Source organism: Amblyomma maculatum, chromosome 3 (assembly GCF_055883805.1).
Source record: "Amblyomma maculatum isolate TAMU_Amacu chromosome 3, ASM5588380v1, whole genome shotgun sequence".
Classification (NCBI taxonomy): Eukaryota; Metazoa; Arthropoda; class Arachnida; order Ixodida; family Ixodidae; genus Amblyomma; species Amblyomma maculatum.
The window spans coordinates 187,661,139-187,676,851 of NC_139346.1; the positions used below are offsets into that span (position 1 = coordinate 187,661,139).

The 15,713-nt window shown below is 42.9% G+C and overlaps 2 protein-coding genes across 4 annotated transcripts in view; one reads left to right on the plus strand and one right to left on the minus strand.

Moving 5' to 3' along the window:
* The window catches only part of skd (mediator complex subunit skuld), a 105,916-nt gene extending 97,320 nt beyond the window's left edge, over positions 1 to 8,596 (minus strand). For all 3 annotated transcript variants that reach the window (XM_084598975.1, XM_084598974.1, XM_084598973.1), the window contains exon 1: positions 8,362 to 8,596. In XM_084598975.1, the coding sequence (XP_084455101.1) occupies positions 8,362 to 8,430 (69 nt within the window). In that variant the 5' untranslated portion in view covers positions 8,431 to 8,596. The remainder of the gene's footprint in view (positions 1 to 8,361) is intronic.
* Positions 8,597 to 8,637: 41 nt separating this feature from the next.
* hob (bridge-like lipid transfer protein family member hobbit) overlaps positions 8,638 to 15,713 on the plus strand; it is a 65,659-nt gene continuing 58,583 nt past the window's right edge. Inside the window, exons 1-5 of the mRNA XM_084598976.1 lie at positions 8,638 to 8,791; positions 9,193 to 9,316; positions 9,453 to 9,502; positions 9,809 to 9,959; positions 11,410 to 11,528. Of these exons, the coding sequence (XP_084455102.1) occupies positions 8,715 to 8,791; positions 9,193 to 9,316; positions 9,453 to 9,502; positions 9,809 to 9,959; positions 11,410 to 11,528 (521 nt within the window). The 5' untranslated portion in view covers positions 8,638 to 8,714. The remainder of the gene's footprint in view (positions 8,792 to 9,192; positions 9,317 to 9,452; positions 9,503 to 9,808; positions 9,960 to 11,409; positions 11,529 to 15,713) is intronic.

Genomic DNA, 15,713 nt, shown 5'->3' on the forward strand with positions numbered 1-15,713 from the left:
AGTGCCAAATGTAACATTCTACAATGCTTCCCTTCGATGAATAAAAAATTTTGAGCACCTAGGCACATGCGCAAACAAAACTGGTAAAACACAGAGAGCTGATTGAAAATTTTTGCATGGCTGCAGGAGCGATAAAGGAACAAGAAATTTCACTTTTGGACTAGTTTGTCGACATATAAGTACTGCAGTTTTTCCCACCTGAATTCCTCTACAAGCTCTTGTTAATTTTATTCAGATATTATCTAACAGTACTGCTGTCTTGTCTTTTAGTAACGAAACTGCAAGACCCACAAACGTATGCTGTTCAGGGTATTTAGTTCCTGCCGTGCCTCTGAATGAAAACTTTCACTGAAAGGAGCGATGCACTATACTATCAACTGCAAGCCCAGCTAATAATTAGCGAATTGATTTTTCACCTGTTATGAAGAGCATTCTATGAAAAAAAAAAAAAAAACTATGGGGCAAATCAATAATGTGCGAGAAAAATAAGGCTTTCAAATATTTAATTGTGACGACATCATGTAGCCCTCAAGGCAGCTCATGTTAGCAACAGTGTTAAAAAAGCTTTTTTGAATACAAATAGCATCTGCAGCGGCGTTCCTTTTACCCTCGTGCCTGTAACCTCTTTTCACGTAATGCAGTCACTGAGCGCAATCACTGAATGGAGTGTCAAGCTGGTGCATTTGTTCATCAAAGTGCTCCAACAACAAGTAGAACCCGCTCTTTGTGTAATTATTGTTCTAAAACGTCCCTTCCGCTGCTGTTCTATGTGCTGGTAGCTTTTTCTTTTTTTTCTCAGTGGTAAAGTGACGCCTCGTTGACACAATCCGATCCTATAATGCGATCTTACAAGCTTGTTAGAATCATGTGGGTAAACTCTTTGTGATGCTCTGATTAACAGTGTAACATTACATTCTAGCACTGAGTGTGTGTGCCTCTGAGCACTTTTAGCAACAATGAATAGTGGAGTTATCCTGCAGTGCGCGTTGCTGTGAGCCGCTACTTGCACAGCTATCAAGTTATGGCTCACAGCAGCACTTCCAGCAAGATAACCCCCCCTTAATCACTGGTGATAAAAAAGCTTAGGGACACACGCACACAGTGCCACAATATCTCAGCCGAACCTTCACAAGGAGTTTACTAATAGGTGGCTGACATCACTTTAGGGAGTGTGAAAGGAAAATGACCATTTACCTTGACATTGCAACATTGATCAACTGTATACACAATAAATAAAAAAATATTTTAGTCAATGCCCATCTTTTTTTTTCAAAATTTATGCTAATTTGTTGAATTTTATACAAAGTAGATTCATTACTGCTTTGAGCAAAAACTTAGCAAGTTAACTATGAAATCAGCTAGGTTAAGCAAGCATCTCTTTTTGAGGTCAGTAGGTACAATTAGCAACAAAAAAAAAATATGTCAACCTATCCAACTTTTGCTAAGCTATAGAAGATTAGACTACACTCATTCATTTGAAACAGCTTAAACTAAAGAACAAAGATGCAATGCCAGGGGCCAGTTCAGACTAGCTACAACTCAATATGCGGCATTTCACACATTGTCGTGTTTGCATAAGCCAGATGTGCAGTTTTCTTCTATATGCAAAATGCTTCCAAAGCACTGTTTTGCTCAGGTAGGTTGGGCTAATATTTTTTTCTATATATAAAAAAAGGCAAGCTCCAATTTAGATGGCACTTTCTTCTACCTAGACAATGATGCAGGCTTTGCAATCTGATAATGAATTGAAAGGCACTGGCAAGTCTGGAATGTTTACTATTCCTCAAGGCCTGCTTGAAGGAGATACGGTTGTGTCCTAGAAATATTGCTTTGCAAAAGCCAAGTTTAAGGGATGCAGCTTGATGACATGAGTCAACAACACTTTGTACTGAAATACTGATTGCCAGGAAAGTTAAAGTGCAGTAGCAGTCTTACTCTTTGTGGTCACCTCAATCATGCCATGGGGAGGGGGATGAGGAAGGATGGGAAAGAAGGAAGAGGGAAACAGGCCCTGCGGTGGAGGGCTCCCGACTAACTTCCACCACCTAGTGTTCTTCAAAGGAGCCTGCTAGAGGATTTTCAAACATTTTGCATTAACAATTGCATTACATTTCTTGGCCCTCTTGCCCTCATATGCCATCAAGTGATGTTCAATATAATAAGCAAAACAATGATAAAACACACAAAACTGAAATCAAAACTTGATTCCAACCAATACACAACAACACAAGAGACCAACAAATGATGATGTCATGGACAGTGTCACAGTTTAAATTACAAAAAGATAGTGTTAACCATTATTTGTCCGAAATGACCAAAAGCATGCTGGAATTTTTTATCACCAAAAGTAGAGTGAACATTGATGGCCATGCAACTAGCAATGACGTGCACAGATTGTTATCAATAAAAAGCGCTTCAACTGAGGTCATGAAGGGTTAAAATTTATTTGCTCCTAAAGCAAAAGTCACCTAGCTCTGAAACTTGCCACTAATGAACACAAGACTGAGGACAGCCTACTGCAAAAGTTCAAGTGAAATGCATGCACACAAAGGAACAACCCAGAGCTCCTGTCTAGCATGCACTGATGTAGCAGAGCACGTAATCATCTTTTGCATTTCGTGGTGATCAAGACGCAGTCAGGATAGGTTTTAAATAAGCGGCACCATATTAACCATGCACCATGGCCTACCTAATACTGGGTGTCCCAGCTAGACGTAACCAAGCTCTTAAAGAATACAAAATGCCTTAGCCTAGCCTGCAGTATTTTTACATTTGCCAAAGATAAGCAGTAAACATTCACCATTAACTGTCAACACAAAAATTACAGGTCATCCTAGAAAACAGCCAACTGACATGTTATGTTATCAATGTACCAGTTACATAAGATCAAATTTAAAAAGGTAGCTAGTTAGTTTTACTAGTTACAAGTTAACTTTGGCAGAAGAAAAAAAATATAAAGCAGACTAGGCCAGGTGACTCTCAACAGCTTTCTATCGGTGTGACTTTGCTTCTTTTCCACCTACGTGTTGTTTAAAAGCTTCCATTACATTTAGCTGGTACACCTGGTATATGCGACTTACGAAGTATGCCTCACATTGAAACAGAGTAACGCTAAGCCTAGCCTATGTAATAAGCATTCTGGTGCACTGCACGGCATACAACTAACCTAACAAAATTTGTACTGATTTATGTTGGTGTTGTAAACAATAAAACAAATGACTTTTCATTGGCTTCAATTCTTTGCTTTTTCCCTCATCTGCATGACCTCGATGACTTTTTTAAAGTCCTTTTCTTTTTGCTCCTGTTTCGCATCATGTACAAAATGTGGTTGAACTGCAGCAGCATTTTACTTCCATTCCTTCTAGTGATTTTGTAGCTGAACAGGCTGAACGACCTAGGTACATGTAGCACTACAGCACTTCGAAGGCGTCCACAGTTATCCCTGTTCATTACTGTTGTATGCAAAATGTTCATGTAAATTTTGTCTGCAAACGCTGCTAAACGTGCCACAAAAACAGTAAAGTGCTGTTTTTGTGGCAGTAAAAACAAAAAAGTGCTGCCAGGCGAACTAACTGTCCCCTGCTGCACCAGTACAAAATGTTTGTCAAGTTAGTTGATGTAACCAGTCATAGAAGAGCATAAATTAGCACATAGATGTGGAAGGTCCAAATTACCAATGGTTCTTTGCTCTCTTTTGCACCTAATGGTGAAGCACGAAGCTTTAAAAGAGAGAGGAATGTTCAAGCTGTGCTGTCAATAGACCATCTGCCTAACTAACCCCCCTCCCTCGCCCCCTACCCCGGCTATCTGCCTTTCCAAGCGCAAAAACCAATCAATGCGATACCCTGAAGAATCATCACGGTTAGGAAGCTCGATTCACTAACACAGCTAGAATACTGCACACTTGTGAGGGAAGAAGGATTCATGCAAGCTTCTGCAACTGCCGGGGAGGGGAGGGAAACAAAGGTGCAGTCAAGATGTCAAGCATGCGTGCTACAGCTGTGCACCTGCAGGCCTGGCAGCACGGGGAAAGGTGGAAACAATGCAGGCACCTTTCAACATGACAAGCCTGTGCTCAAGCAGCTGTGAGCTTCTTCCATGAACGCGACTATATCCTCCAACGAGAAACGGCTGCCTCTATGCCTGCATTCACTCAGTGCCATGGCAAGCAACAGTTTACAATTCAGTTGTAGAAAATTTAGTGACCATATTTCCACACATCTGTTCATTCATAAATGCATTTTCACGACTGCCTGAAAAACTCATCAGGTGCCTCTTGGCCTACAAAAAGGTTTGACTAAACTTGCTCATTTTTTACAATGCTTTTGAAATGCAACATTGCGACGAACATCAGTTGTGGAGCAGTTGAACCCCCACACACAGAATTCCTGATGAGTAAGACTTACAGCTATGATATTCAAACTTCAAACAATAAATTTTGCACGACGCGGTAGCGAACATGCATTCCTTTCTCAGCCTCAACTTTAGGCAAAAAACATTAGACACCTTCTTGGAGGTCACCTGTGTTTTCACAGCACCCTCGCTGTTCTACTGTACCCATTCAGCATGCACAGCCTGTTTTGGAGTAGTAGTGAATACTGGTTTTCAGCTGAAAATGCATTAACCTTATGTGCACTCGAACCGTATTTTGGACAACAGCATGCTATCTGGCACATCTCACATCCTGGTTACAATAAAACAGATACACTTATAAATAAGACATTACCATGATCTATATGTTTCAAATCAATATGACATAACATTCCTTCACAAGAATTAACTTTCCACAGACGTCACTTTGAATGCAAATGAAGTGAGAAAAGAAAGCAGAATACTTGTAGACTATGTAGCATCAGATAGCCTTCAGCACCTACAGTATCTCTATAGGAAAGGACACTGATAAATGCCTCCCAGAGAAGGCCCTGCAGCCAACGGCACTGACATATTTTCACAATGCTGGTACCATTCGTTGGGAGGCTGCCTTTGCTTGACATCTACTACACTGTTCTCGAGTTGTTTCCGATTACTGCAGTCTGGATTTGTAGATGCCGCATATATAAGGAACAATGTACTGCCTGTACACTCATTACAAAACTAACTTGGAACCTTTAAAATTTACAACCTGCCCGACTACTGTGCCGGAGTACCCAGGTTCGATCCCGACTGCCGGCGGCTGCATTTCGATGGAGGCGAAACGAAGAGGCGTCCGGGTGCTGTGGGATGTCAGCGCACGTTAAAGATCCCCAGGTGGTCGAAATTACTCTAAATTACTCCATAACCCTGCATTACGGCTCCTTGCTCTTTGTCTTTCCCCTTTCACTCCCACCTTCCTCCCTCCCCTCATGGTGTGGTTCAGGTGTCCACAGAGACAAGTGTGACAGATACTGCACTTTTGCTTTCCTGTGAACCAATTATTATTATTATTATTATTATTATTATTATTATTATTATTATTATTATTATTATTATTACTGAGCACACATTTTATCATGTATCATAGCCAAGCTGTTTTTATAAGAAAGCAGAAATGGATCATTAGAGCCTTATGCTCGGGCTGCTGCTTGCTTGTCAAAAGCCGTGACAACTCCCGCTGACTACTAGGGGGCAAAAGCAAATGCGTCCTTTCCCTTAAACGCTTGGAAATTCTGGTGCAAGTACTGCAAGACTTGTTCTGTGTTTCGCAACTGAAATACAAAGCATGCCCGACGACCAACCAAAGCTGCGAAATGCACCTAGTGACAGATGGTCGGCTGACAGATGAATGGTCGACATGGCTGAATCCTTGTGTCTGGCACACAAAAGGCCACGTATCATAAGGAATCTGCAGTTATTGTAAAATATGCAGCTGCAAGCCACGTCCTTCCAGAAGTGAATAAGGTCTTGGGGTAGCACAGCTGCTACAAGAGCAGCAAGAGAGAATACGGCAAAACCAACTTAGACGCAAAAGCGCCAACTGCTTGAAAAAATGGATGACATAACGGATACTGCAAACAATTCATGAAAGACTTCAGCTGCAGCTATTGTCGCCATGACAAACCTAAAATGTTCATGTGACACTTATGAGAGGAAAGATGCTGGTCAATGCTCTGTACTGCATTGTAATACAGCTTTGTGATAAAAATGCTTGGTTTGAAACCTCACTACCTGAAGTTTCCACATTCATGCATCACAGAACACTCACAATGTCAACTGCAACATCTGCAAATTATGTGACATGTTCACACACATGCACGCACACAAAGAGGTCTGGTTACAAGTTGAGAATCTACCTTTAGCTGCAATAAAATGACTGAATACAGCCAGTGTGAACTCCTCCAGCAAGGTGGCATCGTAATTTCATGCAAGTCACTATGATATCAGGCCATTCACACACAGCCTGTGAGCATTTTGTGATTTAAAGAAAACGTTCGCTGATTTGCAGCACAGTCTACAGTACCTATAATTCACCAAATGATGTGATGCAAAATAAGCGCTCTGACCGAACATAAGAACATCACATTTTGGAAACTACCCCATGTCACAAGATACCGCTTCATCATTGAAATTTGATTTAAACAAAAAATGTGTGTTCACATGTACGAAACCACTTTGCAAACAAATCACGGCGTGTGCAACACGTGAAATCACGGCTTTTTATTTTTTTTTTCTTCGTTTTTGTCGACAAATAACCACATAACCAGGTCATACGTAATTTTTTCCCTTTTTTTTCCCCAGCTGCCGTTTTCGCGCTCGAAACAGACCACAGACGCCGCAACGTGCGCGAGAATCATTATGGTGCCAGATGCAACGTCATTTCCTCTCCCCTTCTCACGTGCCCGGTATTCTTTCTCCTGTACCCCCCGAAACCGGCTGAGCTGCCGCGCTCCGCGAGCAAGTATCAACCCGTCGTCCACTTGCTTTCTTCGCTAGGCGCCGTGGTCGGAAAGAGCGCGCGGTCTCGAATCGGAGAAAACGACGCGAACATCAAGAAAAAAAAAAAAGCGCGCCGTAAAAGAAAGATGCCACCAAGCCACCGAACCCATCGACGGCGGCGATCTGCTGCTCATTACAGCAACGGGGCATTCCCCCTTCGGCAAAACAGAAGCAGACAGTGATGCGAGGGGAGGGGGGCGAGAAGGGAGGGGACACCTTGAGAAGCCCCCCAGAAAGAGAAAAACGGACCAGGGGGAGACACCGCACGGCGGCGGCGAATTCCAAAAGGCGGAGGCACCCCCTTCGGGGTTTCTGCCCTATTTGTTGCTGCCGCTCGCGCGAAGGTGGCGGGGGGAGACCCTCCTTTGCCACGCTTGTTTGCACCACAGGTCGATCAAGGGGAGAAGACGCCCTGAACACCGCGCCACTCGTTCGGCCGAAACAGAAAATCGTGGCGGTGGTGCTAGCGGCAACCATTTTGACGCACGTTGTTTTTAATAAGGTCACGCACGGCGGCGGAAAATCTCCGAAGCGAGCGGTCGCTCTCGCCGCGCGAGTTGCACCGTGCGCGTTGACGATGACGTCTGCGCGCGTGCCCGCGCCGCGCACTTCGCCCAATGCCGGCGCCCCGCGACGATCACCGTGCTTGCATAGGGGCACAATAGCGAGCAAGGGGAAAGCTGCTTCCAAGCAGATCGCTGCCACGCGGTGCAGAGGCCGTTGGCGGTGGCCCCTAATCGGCCTTTGCCAAAGCGATCGCGGTCAAACGCCGGCGCTGAGCGCCACCCCGTGACGCCTGCGCTCCGAACCTCATCTACGCACGCACACACACAATGTTTGAACAGACGCACTAAAAATGCGATGAGATCAACATACGAGTGACGCCTGTGAGCAGCGGGTGCCACAGAAGTGACCACAGCCGATCCGCCGACTGTAAGCTGAACGGCGGTAAGCCGCGCAGTTAAATACGGCGCAGGCAAAAAGCAGTCGTACGGCTGATGGCCACTGCAATTACGAAAGACGCGGTCCGTAGGCAGACAGCACCCCCCCCCCCCCCCCCCCCCTTTCAGCTCCCGAGGGGCAAACCTTACTCGTCTATGAATACACCTGGCCAAATGACGATCACAACCCGGTACAAGGGCCAAAGGTCGTGGTCGAGCTTTCCACGACACACGGTCAAACGAGCCGAAAACGTATTCCCGAGCGTGTGACCTAGGTTTTCTGCTGGTTACAATGAGTGACCCGCGTCCTCATTCGACGTTCACCCGGGTAAACCCGGTCCGTACGGAAACAATCGCGCAAGTCTATCCGGCCAACTAGTATTGAAACAGAGCCATCCGAAACGTAACTACCGCTTCGATTTTACACGAAATCGCCAAACGTAAGCCTAACACGGTCAAAAACGCGAAATACTCCGTGGGGTACCGTTGAGAAAAAGCATGTACTCACCAATGCGAAGAAATTCGTATGACAGTCCTCGAGACTTGCGCCGTTCGTCACTAGAGTAGAATGCGTCATGCTGTCGCCATCATATTAAATGTCCGTAGGACAAAGGGTAGGTTCTAGGTGGTCTCCAAATCCATGAATTTAGGAAAAATCCCGAACCCAATAAAAATTCATCAGAAGATGGCGACAGAAGATGGCGGATAGGAAACAACAACGCGCTAAGTGACAGGAACAGTCATTGGATGACAGTGGTCACGTGCTTTGGTCATGTGGTTTCAGGTCGACTACATTAATATGGCGGCGCCCTGTGCCGATGGAAGGTTGTGAGCATCCGTAGTGAAGTACATACTAATATAATGGTTTTTTTGACGTTTTTAGGCATCTTTGCAGCAGTTATACTTGCCCTTTGCGTTGTTGTTGGGATTGCATCCCGGTAGGTTGTTTACGTGCACCTATGATGCTATATTTCTTCCAATTATTATTCTATACGACTGGTAAAGCTTTCCGTGAACACGGTTTACGTTACGTTACGTACTAAACATTTGCTTGTTTCTTTGCTTTCTTTTGCGCAGCGTGAATTAGAAATGATTTTTGTTTTTTCGTCGCCGCTAGTAGTTTCTTTCTATTGTTTCATGACGTTGACTGCTGATAAATTATCTGGTACGCAGGCGGTTTCGTGGGCAGGTGCGAGTCCGCGGCTAATCACTGATATATGATTGCTGTCATATCATCTCAGCGAACGCAGTCACCGAACTTTTAGAGTTGTCTTATATGACTGCTTTGGTTTACTGAATAGGTGCTTAACTGCCAATATACATAATGCTCTGCGCGCAGGTCTCTGTCATGGTACTTGTCCAAGTTTCTGCGACAACGTTTCGGCATTAAGCTCAAGATCAAGCGGTTCGGTTTCTTCTCCATTCAAGAGGTGCATCTACAGTTCAAAGACGGAACTACACTGGTAATAAAGACTTGTCATCTTCGCAGCACTTTTATGTTTCTACCTGTTCACTGGAACGTTCTCAAAACACTCCAATGAGGTGACTGCACTATCAAAAGAAAGACTGAAATATTGTTGCCCTCTTCCTGTGTTCTAGGAAGTAGAAAAAGCATGGATTACCAGCAACTTGTTTTCTACAAGATACAGGTAGGCACAAATGAATATCAGCGACTTGATACACAATGCTTTATGCTGCATGCCTGCACAACAATCATCTAAGGAAATCTATGCCTGTGTATATAGTTGCTCAAAAAGATGGCTTGCACGTGACGTTATGAGCGCCGTGGTGGAGAGCCACACACAGTTTCTACCGATTTTTCCTGGGTGGAGATATATGAGTTAGACGTGTGCAGACTTCTAAGTCATACTTCTGGTTCTCCAACATGGTACCTGTAGTGTCGTCAGTGAGAGCTGCCTATTGGACCAACGGTAACCAACACTATCTCTGTGCAGCTCTCTTGTTGTCATCTGCTTGGGAGATGTACGACTACAGGTGCACATTGACAAGTTGTTAGAGAATAGGACACCAGACCGGGAGCCGCCAGACAAACCTTCACGGTCATTCAAGCTGCAGCTGTCAAGAAAGGCCAGGGCCATTTTTAAGGTGGGGTGCACGTGTCAACTCAATATGAATGCCTTTGTAAGTGCTGGTCCCATTGGCCTTGATGCTCGTCATGCAAGGCTGCTTATCCTCTGTTTGGTGCTAAGCAAAACATTGACAGTGATATGTCACTGAGAAAAATAAGACTCTCTGTTGCCCTTGTAATGGGATGTTGAGGTGCAACTGCTTTAGCGCCATTCCTTTTAGAGTACATATTTGAAGTGCAAAGAGACAAAGACCACAGTAAAAAGGACAACACGGGCGTTACAACTGATCATTGAGCTTTATTGACAGAACAAATGTATTTACACTGCGAAGAAGAACAGGACACACGAGAAAAAAGCTGCAACTAGTCCAAATCTTCACTTTATTGAAGCTCATGAAAAGAACATCAGTCAGTGTTAACAAATGCTGAACACTGGCTAGTACAACATGGCATTAGCAGTCACCCTTTTCAGGTATGTTGGAGGGCTGTCAGCAGAGTTATACCTCTGTCATACCAGCACTTTCGATCTTCGTTGAACTCAGCCTGCATTCAACTCAATGCAGATCAAGGTTGTTACACAGCAACTTTCAAGTGTAATCGGGCTCAAGCCTGCTCGGCTCGAAGCTACTTCCTTAATCAATCTTTAATTTTCAAGCACATTATAAAAGTGGGCGTCGCCACCCTCGACGTCACCTAACTCACATGAAGGAAACTTCTCAATGGTCATTCAAAACGGCCGTGTAGCATCAGATACTATAATCCTTCTTGAAAACCTCGATGCAGATCGAGTTCAATGAGTATCGCAAATGTTTGTGTGACACAGATATTAAATCCAAGGATATGGAATCTCGATTTGCAAACTTCATCTCTGCAGTTATTTTTATTATGATATTTGGGTATTCATTCAGTACACTCACCAAAATATATGTTACTACTTACCCATTTCATGAAGCTACTGAGGCACCACAAAACGCATGTACAGAAAGAATGCAGGAAGATAGAAGTTTTCTATGTAACTTTCTTTACTATAATTCATTTATATGTATGTGATGTGAAGTTCTTTATTCAATGCCACATGGATTTTTTGTCTACTGCACATTCATAAGAATTAGGCACACAATATTCTCACTATTTTGCTCTCAAAATAAACCAAGATCAAGTTTGCGTAGTACCTTCACTACTGTTGCAGACCCATCAAAACTGCACACACATTTTATACATTGTACCGAAACATTACAGGAGCTGAAAACAAATCTGACAAAAAGCAGTGGCAAACTGACTGATTTAGATGGATGTTGTTAAAAGATATGTACAATGGTTAACCATTTAGAACTTAGGCCAGGCATCATTTGCATGTGCAAGATATGACACCAGTAGGGGTGAGATGCCTCTTGAGAAGTTGCTTTTCTTTGCCGTGCCCCTGAGCAGCAGTGATTCCTGTTACACATTCTTTCTTTTTTTTTGCAGCGCCTTTCAGTTCATGTTTGCAATGCAACAGTAATGCAGTTGGGAGCACCGTCACAGGACTGCCTCCTTCATGTTACACTCCAGGAGATTGCATTTCATGTGCTTGCACGAGACTCAGAGTATGTGCTTTTTCTATCTAGAATATTTTTCATTGACACTTCAAATCGATGCTTCTTTCACGATTGTTTGTGAGGCAGTGAGTTGCTGTTGGTTTCTGATGTTTACACTATTATCTTTCTTAAAGAAAGGAATGTTTCTAGTGAAATCGGCATATTTAAATTCATTTGCAGGTGATTTATCAGAGTAGACTGTATTTATTATATAATTTTTAGCTCGTAAAATTATTTTTCAGGCAGCTATGGCCGGGCTTCACCTCATAGCCACTTTATCCTGTGTCATGAAAGGAAGTTGACTACATCTAACCAGGTTTAGATGAGCATCGTCCTGTATCTGAGTTAGCACTTGCTTGTTTTAACTCAGAGTTTAGTGTCTACATTTTTAAGCTTCACAGTTCATCCTTCCTATAATTTCCTGGCTGCATAAAAAAGGTTCCTGTACAAAAAATAGTAGTGCTCGTGTGCTGTGCAATGTCAGTGCATGTTAAAGGCCCCCAGGTGGTAGAAATATCTAAAGGCCTCCATCATGCCATCTCACATAGCCTTAGTTGCTTTGGGACATGAAACCCCACAAACCAAACCAATGCATAAAAAAAATTTCCATGGGCTTGGTGGGACAGGACAAATAAGGTGAGAAATAGACTGTTGACCAAGAAGAATAAGCTAGGCTCAGCAGAATGTCCTTTTCAGGCACAAAATTAGGTAAAAAAAAAAAAAGACATTTTCAAAATTTTCAAATTTTGTCAGAAGCATGGCAGGATTTCATGTGGGAAAAAATCCAACGTTCATAACAGAGTAATTATGCTAATTCTGTTGGGTCCTCACATTTGTAATCAAATTGTAACTTGGCACCATTCTCCAGATCTCAATTATGTCTCTCTTTTTTTTTTTTTTACTAATTCCTGTAAAAATAACTTGTTATATAAACAGATCAAAACGTTTGGAACTCTTTAACATTTATGTTCGCAGTGAAAAAAGGTCAGCCAGAATGCACTCTCACTAGAGCCATAGCATAACTACCAGAATACACACAGCCATCCGTTAAAAAGAAAAAACATATTCCTTGTGTTCATTTTACATGCCTGACTGGCTTCTTTTATGCAATATTGTTTGGACACCATCATGTTATTTGCACCCATGTTTGTTGAAATGGTACTTTGTATTTGCGAGATTTGGAAGTGTTGAGGCTTCATTCACGAGTGTGGATGCTATGCCAGAATGGAATATATATGGACTTCTTCGGCAACTTCTGTAAGAATAAAAATGCTCACCACTGGCTAATGCTGAGCTACCAAACGCCTTAACCATTGAGCTATTGTGGATGGTCATGAGGGCATGATTTTATGAGAAGAAAAAAGGTACTATTGGGGACAAAAGTCTGTGGGCTAATAATAATAATAAATAATAATAATTGGTTCACAGGAAGGGAAAGGTGCTATATCTGTCACACTTGTTTCTGCGACACCTGAACCGCTCGTAGGGGAAGGGAGAAAGATGGGAGTGAAAGTGGAAAGAGAGAAAGATGGGAGTGAAAGTGGAAAGAGAGAAAGAGGAACCATTGTGGAGGGCTGCTGAGTAATTTCGACCCCCTGAGGATCTTTTACGTGCACTTACATCGCACAGCACATGGACACCTCTTCGTTTCGCCTACATCGAAATGCAGCCAGCGGCGGTCGGGATCGAACCCGTGTACTCCAGTGCAGTAGTCTCGCATCTTAACCACTGCACCACCGCAGGGGTGCTGAAGACTACGCACACTCCAACCAAAACGCATAACTTTCTTATCGGCCAGTAGTCGCGGCACTTACTTGTTGATGTGAAAATTAGACTTTAGTTGTTTCATATGTGCTAGAGAAATAAGGTGATAGTTCATTTACGTCATGCTTCTAGTCCAAAATCGCCAGACATGCGGTCCAGAGATTTTTGTCCCTGATAATAATGTATTTCTGGAGTTGCGTCATCCAGCATTCATGGACAGTCTGCAACTCTTTCTCAATTTTAGCTCTGTACGAGAGGCTGGCTGGTTTTTCGGTATTAGGTGTGTGCGCACGTACACCTGTGCACTGGATAAGCAAAGGTGAATGAGCAGGGCCATTTGACTCTGGCGTCACAGGCTAGACTTTTACGTCTCCTCCACTGCCTATGCGATCCTTTTTGATCCACACGACATCACTCACTGTAGAACCACCACTTCTGGCTTGGGTTATCAGTCAATCACATGGTGGTCTGTGAGCCATGGTAGCCAGTTGTTCATTATTGGGCCACAGAAGACAGGTGCATGAAACAAGTTTCGACCAGCACCTTTGATGATTGTCTAGTAATTTTTTTTTTTCCAGCATATGTAGGAGCGTGCAGGTATTCAAATATTTTAAATAGCAAATAGAAAAATTTTGGCAGGTTTAGGTCAATGGCCACGTGAAAGCAGCACAATGTTCCAGTTCAACAGCATGTTTAACATGTTTTCGATTAGTTACCTTCCAGCCTCGCAGCTCATTCTTCAGGTGTTTTGCCAGCTCGTACTATCTTCTGCCTCTCATGTCTTCAGTTCTTCATGTCACTTGGTCACATCTTCAGGATCCATAGACTCCGCTTAATGGTTTTGCTTCGCAATTTAGCATTGAGAGGTTGGCATAGTTTGGTAAAATCTTTAAAGTCTTTATTTCACAGCATACACTTGAAGGTAAGTGCATCCATCAATTATGTGATAATTTTAATACAAAAGAGGGGAAATCTAATGCCACATGAAGATTTGTTAGCGATAGCATGCAAATAGCATGCAAGAAGCATCAGCAGAGGATGAGGGACCTGCTACAAAAGTATATTCTATGCATGTTGTCATCCATTTACCGCATCAGCGACTTGACAACGGGTAGCATCACAGTTGCTACGGCAACCAGGCATGGAGGCATCACACAAACCAACTTGAGGTGAAGAGTGGCTGGATAAGTGTTTCGCTTTAATATGCTCTCATGATGCTCATACATATCCTCTCAGATTGGATGACACGCCAGGTAGTGTCTCGTCCAGTCCGAGTTGTTTTTCATAGTTATGAATTTGCATCAAATAATTCAAACAAAGCATGTGCAACCGTGTCGCACTTAATTCTAGATGAAAATAAATGTCACTAGCTATACATAGGAGGCCTTATGTGATATACAATGAACTAGACTCATATGCTAGCAGGAACCGCGCTTACTGGTTCTATGTATTGCTTCTTTAAAAGTTCCTCTAAGCAAGCAAAAGAAATATTTTTGTCATTGCAGCAGGAATAGTAAAACTAAGGGATTTTACACTTGAAGATGTGTGTAGAAGCCCCACTTTGTTATGCTATGTAGCATATTTACCTCTGCTGTTTTTGCGTTGATATCTTGATGAGACGGGCACAGGACGCGGTGAATAACATTTTATTCGGCAAACATGATTACAGTTCGCTTGAACTTCAAGCTGTGGCAGCCCTTTACAAACTGAAATGAACATGAAACCAGCATTGTGTCTTTATCAGCTAAGTTATTGCTTGACATTCGGTTCAGCAGGGTTGAATCCCTCTAGACCTATTCCTCTAACACCAACACCAGATTTTCTGGAAAATGGAGCCTTTAATGCTGTCACATTAAAATGACTCCTAGCAACATTCGAAAATGAGCTATGTTTATTTCCTCAACGTTAACACATACCGATGATGCAAGCCTGGTGAGTTTCACTGTAAGAAATCAATTTTTGGCCTAATAAACATATCGTGCCTCAGTATTTTGGCAAACAAAATATTTTAAAATTGTGAATGTCGTATTTTTCAATGAAACAAGAATCGAATAAGGCCTACATTACCCACACTCAGCACCTCTGGCTGCCTTGGACACATACCATGGTGCGTAGACTAGCTAGCATAGGCACATGCCGGTATAGGTAATATTTATTATTTTGACCTTTTTTCATTGTTTATATGTCCAAGACTTCTAGCTGGCATGCAGACTTGCTTCCCTTCATCACATCACATCACTTTATTTTCCTTAAAGACCCCTTGCGGGGTCCCTTAATGTCAGTATGCGCAGAGCTAGCCTCACAAAGCTGCAAGTTATAATTACCTGACGTCTTTTGTTTAACAGGTGACATATAATCCTCGAGGTACTTGTTTTCTAGCTTCCAATGTACCTATGTACATACGTAAAGTTGAGGCTTGAAGCATCAGCG